The following is a 13,221-nucleotide window of genomic DNA, read 5'->3' on the forward strand; positions in this document are numbered from 1 at the left end:
GAAATGCTGAGTCTTTAAAAAGGGGTACCTTTGGGCGCCTGGGTGGCTCAGTTGGTTAAGCCACTGCCTTCAGCTCAGGTCATGATCCTGGAGTCCCGGGATCGAGTCCCGCATCGGGCTCCCTGCTCAGCAGGGAGTCTGCTTCTCCCTCTGACCCTCCCCCTTCTCATGCTCTCTGTCTCTCTCTCATTCTCTCTCTCAAATAAATAAACAAAATCTTTAAAAAAATAAAAAATAAAAATAAATAAATAAATAACTAAATAAAAAGGGGTACCTTTTCTCTTACAAGGAGTTAGCCCAACAAGATGTGAGTCTAATTTTGCCATTTTTGTACTACCAGTCTTGGCAGCTAGTCCATTTGAGTGGAGAATATATAGTTAACATAATTTCCATGAGGCTATTCTGGATAGGAGGATTAAAATCATTGATTTTGATATTGAACTGATTATACAGAATGAAAAATATTATATAAACATACCAGGGTAAAATTACTTGCTAGTAAATGATGAATTATACATTCTAAAATAAGTCTGCCATAGCAGAATACTCAGATCCATACCCTAGAACAGTTTCAGTCATGTCAAACTCTCATCTTCCTATCAAACTAAGTATTTTCAAACCTACACCACCATCTGCAGCTTTTCAGTGTACCTTCTCCTGGGAGTGCGTGAGTTCCGCTTTGGTGTTCCGCACCACGGTTTGGAGTCTCTCGTTCTCCTGCCGAAGTAGCTCTTGTTCCTCCTTTATCAGATGATCCATCTTGTCCCAAGTCAGCCAGTGCTGCTGCGTAGGGAATCCTGATGGATGGGTGGCTATTTCTGGGGCCCAGTTCTGAACAGCAAAGGGCAGAGTTAAGCCTTAAAAACAAGCTGATTTCTGTTTGAGTGTATTTACTCAATGACAATAATTCTTAGTAAGCACCTCTTATTCTTCATGTCTTCTAATGGAGGTGTGAATGTCTGTTGTATACACAGATATAAAAACAATATTTTGGGAGTCTGATTTTAAAAAGGTTTGGAAATTCTGTTTAGAATGAAAATCTAAATCTATTTTGGCAAAATAGCCCCAGCAAGTCTAATAGCAAAGATGACTGTAGGGCAAGTCCAGATTCTATATAGAGCCCAAGTGCATAGAGATTGGTGGCCTTAAAAATTGCTTCATCTTTATGAAGTTAACCCTTTGGCCCCAGATAACTATTCTTTTGGTTAACAGAGGACACAAAGGGAACTTCAAAATACACTGCTAACTTGAAAGCTTTCACAAGCTAAACTCTTTTCACATTTGCAATCAGATCCTTTTTTAGAATCCAAAGCACATACTGTCCATATAATTGAGGCCTGAACTCCAGAATATGCTTTTAGCTACCAAAGTGATTTTTTGGACCCTGGAAAATGTTTTAAAAAAAGTAACAAGTAGGTAGGGCTTTTGCTTTTTAAGCCAAAACATGAAAAAGAAAAAAAAGTTACAATCTCATTTTGAGGAAAATGTCAGCCCAGAAGTAATTTTAAAAAATGGAAACAACTGTTTTCCTTTAAAAAAATAAATAAATAAAAAGGAGGCATCTGGATGGCTCAGTGGGGACAGCATGAGACTCTTAGTCTCAGGGTCATGAGTTCGAGCCCCACACTGGGTGTGGAGCCTACTTAAAAAAAAAAAAAAAAAAAAAATATATATATATATATATATATATATATATATATATAAATAAAAAGATATAAAATAACTGGATTAAAGTAACTGTCCTACTTTTACTGTAGGACAAAATCTTAACATCTCCACAAGGCTGACATCTTTAATACCATTTTTCATTTCTATGCACACAGGTGAAGCAGCACTTGGATATATTAAAATGAGACACACTTTATACAATATCGAAATGTTTTAGTTTTGTTACTACAAAATAACTCAGCATGGTCCTCTGTCTTGCACAATACAAAAAATAACCTTGTCACTGTGGTTCCATTTATATGAAGTTCAGAAACAAGCATCCCTAACCCACGGTGGCAGACGGTAGAGAAGTGGTTCCCTTGTGGTTATCAACTGGAGGGGAGACCAGAGAGTCTGCTGGGTGCTGGAACTGGTCTATATTTTGAGCTAGGAGGTGTTGACACAAATATAAACATATGCACATACATAGATAGGTATGTAAAATATACTGCTGACTTTTGAACAACACAGGTTTGAACTGCACGGGTCCACTCATATGCAAATTTTTTGATAAATACAGTACAGTATTGTAAATGTATTTTCTCTTATGATTTTTTCTCTAGCTTTATTGTAAGAATACAGTATACAATAAGAATACAATATACAAAATATGTGTTAATTAACTGTTTATATTATTGGTAAGGCTTCCAGTCAACAGCAGTCTTAATGATTAATAGGTAAGTTTTGGGGGAGTCAGAAGTTATATGTGGATTTTTGACTGTGCAGGGGGTTGGAGCTCCTAACCCCTAGGTTGCTCATTTATGTAAACACACGCATACATCTGTAAGTTATAGACTTAAAATCTGTGCACCTTATACCTCAATAAAAAAGAAATTACCTTGTCACCAGCATTCTGAAGTTGTTTATATAAAGACATCACTTCTTGTTTTAAAGCCTCCTTTTCCTGCTGAGTCACTTGTAGGTCAGATTTAATCAGCGACATTTGCAAGTTTACATTCTGCAGGGTGTCTTCTAAACCCTGAACCTGCATCATGAGAACAATCTTACACTTGACACAGATCCTCACAGTCTCACCAAAGCCTGTCCAGGAGTGAATGAGCTAAGATAAGAGAATTCCAAGGTCTCTTCTGTTTCTATTTAATTATATACAGCTCTTTTGAGTAGCTCAGTGGAAACCCCAGATATTATGTATATTTACAGGACATTATATTTAGGTCAGTGACGTGGAACAGGGTCTTGCTGATACAGTCATCTGGTATATTAGCAAGTGGTGTCTTACAGAACCAATGAGAACCAAATGGCATGACAGAAGATGGCTTTACTGAATTTTGTAGAAATTGTGTTTTAGCCAGTGGTGTTGGTTTGTAAAGGACTTCTTAGTTAAAAATGAAAATATATAGCTGTCAGAACCCCACTCCATGCTAACATCTAGTATATATTTTAATTAAAAATAATTTAAATGTATAAAAGTAAGGTTGATAGAGATCTTTAACAGGGCATGAATCTGCCTTAGGAACCCTTTTTCTAAATGAGAAACAAGCAGTCCTTTCTACACATTATTCTCCAGCTTTCATAAGTAATCTCATAATGATGAGATAATCTCATAATTCTAATAATGAGCTTTGAGGGAACTGTTCAAATTATTTCATCATACTATAAGCATGTGACAGGTATTAGTCAAGTTGAATCATTCTGAGCCCTCTTAGGCCAATTCCACCTGGAATATTCTTTCTACTGGGAGTTCTGTTGGAATATCCAGGAAAATATTAACTAGGCAGATGAAACAAGAATCGGCCACATACCTTGTCCTGTGAAGCCGCGAGTTGGGACTTTAAGGTTTCCCTCTGGTGTTCCCAAGACTTCTGTTCTTGCTTCATAGTGGCAATTCTGTGCTCTAAGAGACTTGATTTTGCCAACTGTTTCAGGAAAAGAAAAGAGGGAACGGGGCATTTTTGCACACATATCTAGCCTCAAAATTTCTATACCTCTATATATGCTGAAAAGACCAAGCACCAACTGTTTACATGGGGGAGCAGGGCAAGGTAAAAGAAAGGTGTTTTCCTGGGGCGCCTGGGTGGCTCAGTTGTTAAGCGTCTGCCTTTGGCTCAGCTCATGATCCCGGGGTCCTGGGATCGAGCCCCTGCTCCACGGCAAGCCTGCTTCTCCCTCTCCCACTCCCCCTGCTTGTGTTCCCTCTCTCACTGTGTCTCTGTCAAATAAATAAATAAAATCTTTAAAAGAAAAAAAAAAAAGGAAGATGTTTTCCATACTCCCTTTCTACCTTTAATTTTGAGGAATCTCTTCTTTTTGGCAATTTCCATTTTTCTCTCTCATTGCCTCACTGTGGGTGAGAAATGGTAGGCTGGAAGGCAATTAGAAATCTCAAGGGGCCCCTGGGTGACTCAGCCGGTTGGGTGTCTGACTCTTGATTTCAGCTCAGGTCATGATCTCAGGGTTGTGAGGTTGAGCCCCGAGTTGGGCTCCGCGCTGGGCATGGAGCCTGCTTGGGATTCTCTCTCTGCCTCTCCCCTCCCGTAACCTTCCTCCTGCCCCAATCTCAAGAGAGTACCATAATAGGAAAATACGGGATACCTATCAAGGCAGGTGGGACAAAAGCAGTGTCTGGGGATTTGCTACGGAAAACAGAAAAAAGTGCCTATGTAATAGGTCTCAGATTATTAAAAGCAACCATAGTTGTATTATATGTTAATAGTGATATATTTAATGATATACATTAAGGGGAGCCTGGGTGACTCAGTCAGTTAAGGGTCTGACTCTTGATTTTGGCTCAGGTCATGATCTCAGGGTTGTGAGATCGAGCCCCAGGTTGGGTGTGGAGCCTACTTAAGGTTCTCTCTCTCTCCCCCTCTTTCCCTCTGTCCCCTGCCTCTGCTCGTGCTCTCTCTCAATAATAAATAAATGTTTAAATAATATACATTAAGTAACATGGTTATATATTAAAATGAGATAAACTACATATTACTGTATATAATAATTATTAACCAATGTACACTCCTGTCAAAATCATGACCTCCGGAATTCTTAGGTCACATAAGGCCAGCTGAAATGTTGTTCTACTAGGACAGTAGGCTTGGAACAATTAGGCTAAAATGGGAGGCCCAGATGCCACCGTACAGAGAAATGCTCATTATGGTATACACTATACAATAATGGTTAAAAAGTCTTATGTTTACTACCTTATCCACACAGCTATTTAATTCTTCACTCAGAGCTTCCTTTTCTTTGAGCAGTTTTTCATTGTAGCTTAGAACACTAGAAAGTTTTTGCTGGAAGTCGGAGAGATCAGGACATCTGTGCAGCTGTAAGAGATAAACAATCCCAGCACATCTCATGGCTGTACTTATAAAGAGGTATTTATAAACAGGGCATTTTCATGGTTGCTGCTATTTCCTTATCTACATAGATATTTCAGGGGACATATAAACTCTAGGGGACTAAAATTAAATTTAACAAAATGTTCCCTGCTACATTCTCTCCATTCTCCAATTGACTGCCAAAACGTCTGCCCAGAGAGATTCACGTAGACAGACACGTTACATAATGGTCCTCGCTTTCTGTTTTACCTTCAGGGTAAAATAAGTAACATACTGCCATTCTGTCATCAATTTAACTTGTGTACGATATAGCACAATACATTTTCCTCAGGCTTTTTTAACGAGACAAAAATCTTTTTCAGAAATCTCAGTCAAGACTATAGAATTGGCATGAACCAACAAGTACTGTGAATCAATACAAGGGCAAGTTTTCAAGCTAAAACAATCAGTGTTTTTCAATTTGTTCCATGTGCCCTTCCGTTTGGAAGAGGCCAAAACTGACTTGCTTAGGAAAATGTTAAATGTGGACACACAGGCTTCCTCCTCTCTACTGGAATCAAGACAAACCAAAGACAGTTTCTGTTCCGTTTCAGCATCTGCCTAACTAGGATTGACATTCTGGGCCAGATAATTCTTCGTTTTGGGGGGCTGTCCTGCGCACTGGAGGATGGTTAGCAGCATCTCTGCTTTACCTATTAGATGGCTGTTGCACTCCCCTCCCCACACACCACTTGTGAAAACCAAAAATGGCCCTAGACATTGCTAAATGTCCCAGGGTGGGGGAGTAATTCCCACCTCCCCCAATGACTGCTCTAAAGAGACTGATTGTTTCTTATACTTCTTTACCCTTCCCATAGTTCCTACATTTTTAATTTCCCTCTGTTTCACTTGGCTTTCACACATTCAATTCTTTTATTATTCATTATGATTTTATGGCCATCTTTCTACTTCATACCTTACGTTCTTTCACATTTAGCTTTAGGGGTAATACGACAAAATAGACTCTAAGGGTTGAATCTTCAACTGACAACAAATCCAGCATACCTTACAAATCTAAAGTCAGAAGAACATAGGAAAATGTATTTTAAAGTAGCTGGGCTTTGGTTTACTAAAGGACCTGTCTCCTTTGCTCACTACCTTGCTTCCTCATCCCCAGACCCTCACAAAGCCTGGTACCATTTTGGGTGCAGAGACTGGCATGAGACTTCTGCTGATGCTACTTGTGTTCCTTTTCTGTGCAACAGAGAGAATTTCTCATTCACAAAGTACTTTTTACTTGTATTGGGTCCTACAGCAGCACATACTTCCTAGGTCCAAGCTGTATGGCAGCAACAGTGGGCTGATACTACCCCACTGTTGTAATCCCAAAGAGTCCAGGTGCCATGATACAACTTCTAGCAAAAGCAGACAGGGCTCACCATTCTTCCACTTCACTATTTATAAACAACACCTCTGTAAAAAATACACAATAAAAATGTACCAAATGATGTCCTCCTCATGCTATTTTACTCCCCAACGCACTGCTTTCCTTCTGATCTCTAGCTTAGTGAAGTCACAAAACACGCACTTCTCATGCTGTGGATTTGGACTCCATCATTAAACATCTTAAAGACTGAACAACGGATTTTCAAAAGGTAAAGGAGAAAAGTATTCCCATGGTAATTAGGATGAACCTGGTAATAACAGCTTTGGAATACTTATGCACCAACAGAAAGGCCCTATGAGTTTTAACTTCTGGAATGTTGATAATGGCAGACAGTTTCTGTTATGGCAGAAGAGATATACTTTGCAAAGCAGCATCTGACTTGAAAAGGTTCTTATAAAGCTCCTATCAGGTACCAATCACTAGGCATTACAAGGGACACAAATTCCCCGGAAGTCTTACAATCCTATTAGGAAATCAAGACTTATAGGAGTCAACCACAGACCAACACAAACATAAAACTCAGTGGTAGAGACTCAATATTTCAGCATTCAGAGGACACCTTTATGCTCATAGGCTGAACAGATACAAGCGAGAGAATTTTATAATCTAAGGATGTCATAATATCAAAGTAAACCTTTGGTGAAGCAAATTAAAAAAAAACAGAACTAAATTCTATTCATAAATCAGGATTGCTCAAATCCTGTACCCACTGAAAAGTTCAGAATAAAGAATAAAATAGGACAACGTTCAGGATATAACCTTAAGGTGAACCCTCTTTTATATTTAAAATTAAGTCTTTGTTTGAAACTTTGAAATAGGCTTCTTAAAGTCAAATTCATAAGTGAGACTGCATCCCTGATAATGTTCTAGAATTTACTCTTTAGCCCACGGTAAAAGCCTCAAACTTGTTCTAAGAATTGTGTCTCACAAATCTAGATGAATAGTTATTAAAGTTACAAGCAAGAAAGTCACTTTCTTTTTAGACACATATTTATCACCTGGCCAGAAGAAAGCAGAACAACAAATTTCTTAAACTGAAATGGTTGTGACTGATTTATAGTAATAGAATTTCAGTCTACAACATATGTAAGTTACACAACTAGAACAGCATTTAGAGAATTAGCAATAGGAGCCCTATAAGTGGGCCTGTCCTGCAAACCCTCAGTTTTAAGAGCAATAAGCTAGTTGACAGGAGTCTGTATAAAGGACATTTGGTGGCTAGAAAAGCCAGACCATCAGGTACCATATTGTTCTATGAGCCTCCCCCCTGACACCCACTCCAAGCAGCACAGTCTTACCTGTTTCATTTTCTCCAGTTCATCTTTGAGAAGGAGGTTTTCCTGTTCCACAATATGAGTCTGTATTTTAACTTCAGATAGTTCTGCCTCCAGAGAAGACACTAAAGTAGAGGACTAAGAAGAAAAATTAGAAAGTCAAGTCACAGACATCTTCACGTAGCCTGGGGAAACTTACTAGATTCACAAAAGGCAGCAGTAAGTCAGGAAACCCTAGCCCCAATTCAGTAACACGCTGTTTTATGACCATTATCCTCGGTGAAACGAACCAAAGCTATCTTTTGAAAGACTGTGCACCCAAACGGTATGAACATGATTTCTCAGGTGGGTTTTGCAGGTTTCTCCACTGCAAAGTTACTTTCTCTTGGGGGAGATAGTTTGAGACTACGAAAATCGTGTTCCTCCTGAAACTTCTATTTATTTTAGTTTCTATCAGTGGATTTTGTCTACGACAGTTATTACCCTCGTGTTTGCCTGATGATGACTTTCTATTTCCTTCTTTCTTTCTACATTCATTAATTGGAATTCTACTGTGAGGAAGAGCTGTTATTTCTCCCCCATTTATTTAGTCAATTTTTAATATCAGGATGTGCCCATACATATTTATTTCATTTTATATTTACCTTATGCTATACTAGAATTATTTATTTTGTTGGTCAAACCATTCCAGCTTTGGCCATTAGGAGCTCCTTCAGGTGGGGCTCTGTGTCCTTTTCATGTGCCCATCTTTTTTTAACACTTTTTTTCTTTCTGGCACCATGAGGTGATCTGGGCTCATCCTGAATTTTCCCTGCTCCAGGCCTGGAATCAATAATTTTTCCAAGGAGCCCTGGTTTCTTCTATAGGAGAATGGTGTTTAGAAACCAAGATTTGGGCCCTCCATCCATATACACACATCTCTATCTCTATCAATGTGTATATATATTAAGAAACATGAGTTTATACTAATGCCTCAAATTCCAGTCCAACACCAGAAGGTTCCTTTTAGTTTCCTCATTTTCCTACTTGAAGCTTCCTTCTCCAGCAGTGAGAGACTCACTTCTGTTGCCTATAATCTATTTACTTATTTATTCAATTCTAATATACAGAGTTTCAGAATTACTAACTTATCCCCATGAGAAACACATTTACGGACTAGATTATTATAGCATTTGTGTATACTTCTTTCTATCTTTAGACCTACAGTATGGAGTCAGATAATAATTTCCAAATGACTTAATTCTTTTCTTTCCCACTGTAATTACGTTATCCATTTATAATAGTTAGGTTCAATTCTTAGTGTTTGTGTTCCATGTTGGTATACCCTGCCATCTTGATCGATTATAATTGTGTTTATTTTGGGGTATGTGAAGAGTATGGAAAACACTGCTATGATTCTACGAGTCAGAGCTATGTGAAAAGATATACTCCCTTCCTTCTTCCCTTTGACACCATTCCCATTCCTCTCCTCCATCCCTTTCCCACCTACCCACTGTAGGTAACCATATCTTTAGTTTCTGGTTCATCATTCTTGGGTTTCTTTCACACAAATGCGCAAGTATATGTGTATTTTTTTCACATCCTTCTCTCTCTTACATGAACAGAGGCATCCTATACACTTTTGTGCTTTTCTTTTTCACTTAACAGTATGTCCTGGAAATAATTTCATATCGGTAGAGGTCTCTCTCTCTCTCCTTCTCTCCCTTCCTTCCTTCCTTTTATAGCTGCATACTACTACTATACGGTGTGATTGTATCCACCACATTTATCCAACCATTCTCCTACATATGCACATTTAGGTTGTTTCCAAGCTCTGTGCGTTATGAATATTCACATTGTTGGAGGTGTACTTTTAGGGTAAATCCCTAGAAATGGTATTGCTGGGACAAATGGTTAAGCCCATCCATAATTCTGTTGAAGAATTGGCAAATCTCCCTCCAGAAGGATAACCTCAGTTTACACCCCCACCAGCAATGGATAAAAGTGCCTGCTTCCCCAAAGCCTTGCCAACAGAAAGTCCTATTTTTAAATTGTTTCCGATCTCATAGTTGAGAAAACATGTATCAGTGTTGTTTTTATTTGCAGTTTTCTAATTATGAGTGATTTGGGGCATTTTTCTTAAAGATTTTATTTAGTTATTTGATTGAGAGAAAGAGCGCACACGCATGAGCAGGGGGTGGGCAGAGGGAGAAGCAGACTCCCCACTGAGCAGGTAGCCCGACATGGGGCTTGATCCCAAGACCCTGAGATCATGACCTGAGCTGAAGGCAGATGCTTTAACCAACTGAGCCACCCAGGTGCCCCAGTTTTGGGTATTTTTTCCCACAGGCTTGAGGGACAATTTTAGCTCTTTTTTTTTTTTTTTTTTTGGTGAGTTATTTATTCATGTGTTTTTCCCAGTTTGCTATCAGATTTTGGTCCTAAGTCCAGGGATTTTTTTTTTTTTTTTTAATAATTTTGCATCTTTTTTCTTTTTAAGATTTTATTTATTTATTTGACTGGGGGGAGAGAGAGAGAGAGCATAAGCAGAGGGAGCGGGAGGGAGAGGGAGAGGGAAAAGGAGGCAGAAGCAGAGGGAGAAGCAGACTCCCCGCTGAGCAGGGAGCCCGATGCGGGGCTTGATCCCAGGACCCTGGGATCATAACCTGAGCTGAAGGCACTGAATTGACTGAGCCACCCAGGTGCCCCAAATCCATGGATTTTTAAGAGCTCTTTACATAATAGGGATATTAGCCCTACTCTCTGTGGTATGTGATGTAAATATTTTTCTCCCAGTTTGTGAATTATCTTTTGGCTTTGTGGTATTTTTTTTGCCATGAAAAAATTTTATTTATTATTTTTTGCCTCTGGTTTATGAGTCACAGTTGGACAGCTTTTCTCTACGCTAAGATTAAAGACAAATTCATCCATGTTTTCTTCTAGTACTTATGTAGTTTTGTTTCTTATATTTAGACTCCTAATCCAATTAGAGTTTATCCTTATGTACAGTACAAGATATGCATCTCATTTTATCTGTTCCCAAATGTCTACTGAGTTGTCCAGGAACCATTTATTAAAAAAAAAAAAAAAAAATCCATCTTTACCCCAGTGATTTGAGAAGGTACCTTTGTTATACACTAAGTTTCCATCTGTGCTGGAGTCTAATCCTAGACTTTCTATTCCATGTATCTATTTGCCTATTCATTTGCCGGTACCACACTGTTTTAATTATTAAGACTTTGTATGTAAGAAATTTAATACCAGCATTACTTTATTTCTTGGGATTTCCTCCCCTAAGGCTGTAGGGTGGCTCTCCTCCATACCTGCACTCTACATTGTTCCAGTTCTTCTTTCAGATGAGACTCTCCTTGTTTCCACTTCTCAAATGCACTGGGTCCCAGCTCTTCCTCCTTCTGGCCCAGCATTTCTGCTAGACGTTGATTAAGTTCTTGCAGTTCTTTCTCATTTTGAGAGTTCTTTTGGCTAAGTTCTGTATTTTCCAAATCCAACTCTTGGTTTTTGGTTTTTAATTCTGCAATCTAATTAAAATTGAAATAAGTTTTACAAACAAGTTACCCTACTTCTACTAAAAAACAGATAACAGAGACTAACTGGTTCTTCCCCCTCCACAGATAAGGTTTTATACATAGACACGTACATGTGTACACACACACACACACACACACACACACCCTTACTAATAGAACTAATACAGCACTCATTATTACAAACTCCATCAATTGGGAAATGTATGGAGAAGTGACAGACCCTTGGTTCAGTCTAACTCCACGGGGGTAGCCACTGTGCACCGCTGGGTCTGTATCCCTCCAGACTGGTTGCTACGTATATACAAAACTCATATGCACATAGAGGTTTTTCTCTTTAAAACAAAAATTTGAATCATTTCAGATGTTTGGACAGCCTGCTTTTCCCACTTATAATTATATCTTACAGACTTTTATCATCTTTCTAAGTCAGTGCATTCGGAAACCACCACATGCTGTATTTTTTAGTGGCTATAGCATATTCTATGTGTTAAGACATTCCATAACGTATTTATCCATTCCCACACTGACAGACATATAAGTTTATCATTCTTTTCATTATGAAGAGACACAACAACCTTCTGAAAAATTCATTTATACATGGTAGCATTTTATATTTAGGATCATTTTCTTAGAAGTGGGGCTGCTGGGTTAGGAGGTCTGCATACACATCACTGTTTTGATAGATATCCCCAAAGTGTCTTCCTCACAGTGCTACCAACTTATACTCCTACCAAAAATGTATGAGTACATTCATTTCTTCACCCCTTTTTAAAGAAGAGACGGTATCTTTAATTTTTGCTAATCTGAAAGATGAAAAAAGGAAAATTAATTTGCACTTCCCTAATTAGGCTATCTTTTTATACGTTGTATTTGTTTTTTCCTTTCCTTGACTACTCAAACCAATTATGTTTTTCAACTGGTGTTTGCCATTTATTTGTAACAGTACAGAATATATTTTGGATCTGTTTTAAGTCCTGAAAATGTTCTTTACCCAGGATGTCCTTGTCTTTCGGCTATTTCAGACAGATTCTTAAATGGACTTTCCTTGCACAATTGCATGTTGTGAGATTACACAAATTGGGTGCCAAATGGCACAAGCTATCTGAATACACTGCAATTCTATGCAAAGATATACTGATGAACCATTACTCTAGATCTATGAAACTGTGTCCTTAACTTTCTGGTTTCAATCATGGTGATAAAAGAGGAAGGATTACTTGAAAGAATGTGAGGGATAGAGCTAGTATTTCACAGATAGTTTTAGAGGTATCATCTCCCCATTCCCACTGATTATAAAGCTGGTATTAAGCCCTCAGAATCTAGAAGTAGTATATATATTATAATATTCACCAAAAAAACAGAAACCTAGTTTAGAATCAGCATGGGGTGAGTTTCCATTCTGAAACTCCGGATTTACAACTTTACCGTCATTAGCTACATGTTATCCTAGTAGCATATGCTATAAATTACAAACAAAGCAAATTTCAGAATCAAGAAACACTGGGAAATACTAAGTATCTCCTTACCTGTTTCTTTAAATTTTCAACCATCTTCTGAACTGCAGCTTTTTCCTGTTTTACAGTTTCTATTTTTTGCCTAAAGGGACAGTGAAAATATAACCTAAGAGTTAGGCTTTAAAAGTTGAAGAAAAACAGTTTTAGTCCTTGCAAAAATGCCTGAAGAAAATGTAAGTATATGTCTTACCACATTTCTTCCTGTGATCCATTTAATTTCCCTAATTTCAGGTTAGAAATGCTATCATCTTCATTTAAAGTAGTAATTTCATTTCTCAAAATAGAATTTTCTTCTTGAAGCTTCTCAGATTCATATCTGAATTACAGAGATTAAAAAAAAATAGTTATAACAAGGCAGTCATCTGGCATCTTTGGAAAATGCTTTCTAGTAACTTCCAATAAAACAAGCAGTCCATGCCCGTTAAAAAGAGAAGTCTAAATTAGTAGACTCTTAGTAATGGAAGTCAAGCTATGACA

At 38.1% G+C, this 13,221-nt stretch overlaps 1 protein-coding gene across 13 annotated transcripts in view; it reads right to left on the reverse strand.

The window, feature by feature from the left end:
- NIN (ninein) overlaps positions 1 to 13,221 on the reverse strand; it is a 99,016-nt gene that overhangs the window by 14,713 nt on the left and 71,082 nt on the right. For all 13 annotated transcript variants that reach the window (XM_032405074.1, XM_032405073.1, XM_032405078.1 and 10 more), the window contains 8 exons: positions 12,935 to 13,060; positions 12,757 to 12,826; positions 11,006 to 11,221; positions 7,728 to 7,841; positions 4,866 to 4,988; positions 3,471 to 3,584; positions 2,546 to 2,692; positions 652 to 831 (listed from right to left, as the gene is read on the reverse strand). In XM_032405074.1, the coding sequence (XP_032260965.1) occupies positions 652 to 831; positions 2,546 to 2,692; positions 3,471 to 3,584; positions 4,866 to 4,988; positions 7,728 to 7,841; positions 11,006 to 11,221; positions 12,757 to 12,826; positions 12,935 to 13,060 (1,090 nt within the window). The remainder of the gene's footprint in view (positions 1 to 651; positions 832 to 2,545; positions 2,693 to 3,470; positions 3,585 to 4,865; positions 4,989 to 7,727; positions 7,842 to 11,005; positions 11,222 to 12,756; positions 12,827 to 12,934; positions 13,061 to 13,221) is intronic.

Source organism: Phoca vitulina, unplaced genomic scaffold, assembly GCF_004348235.1.
Source record: "Phoca vitulina isolate PV1807 unplaced genomic scaffold, GSC_HSeal_1.0 scaffold7, whole genome shotgun sequence".
In the NCBI taxonomy this organism is placed as follows: domain Eukaryota; kingdom Metazoa; phylum Chordata; class Mammalia; order Carnivora; family Phocidae; genus Phoca; species Phoca vitulina.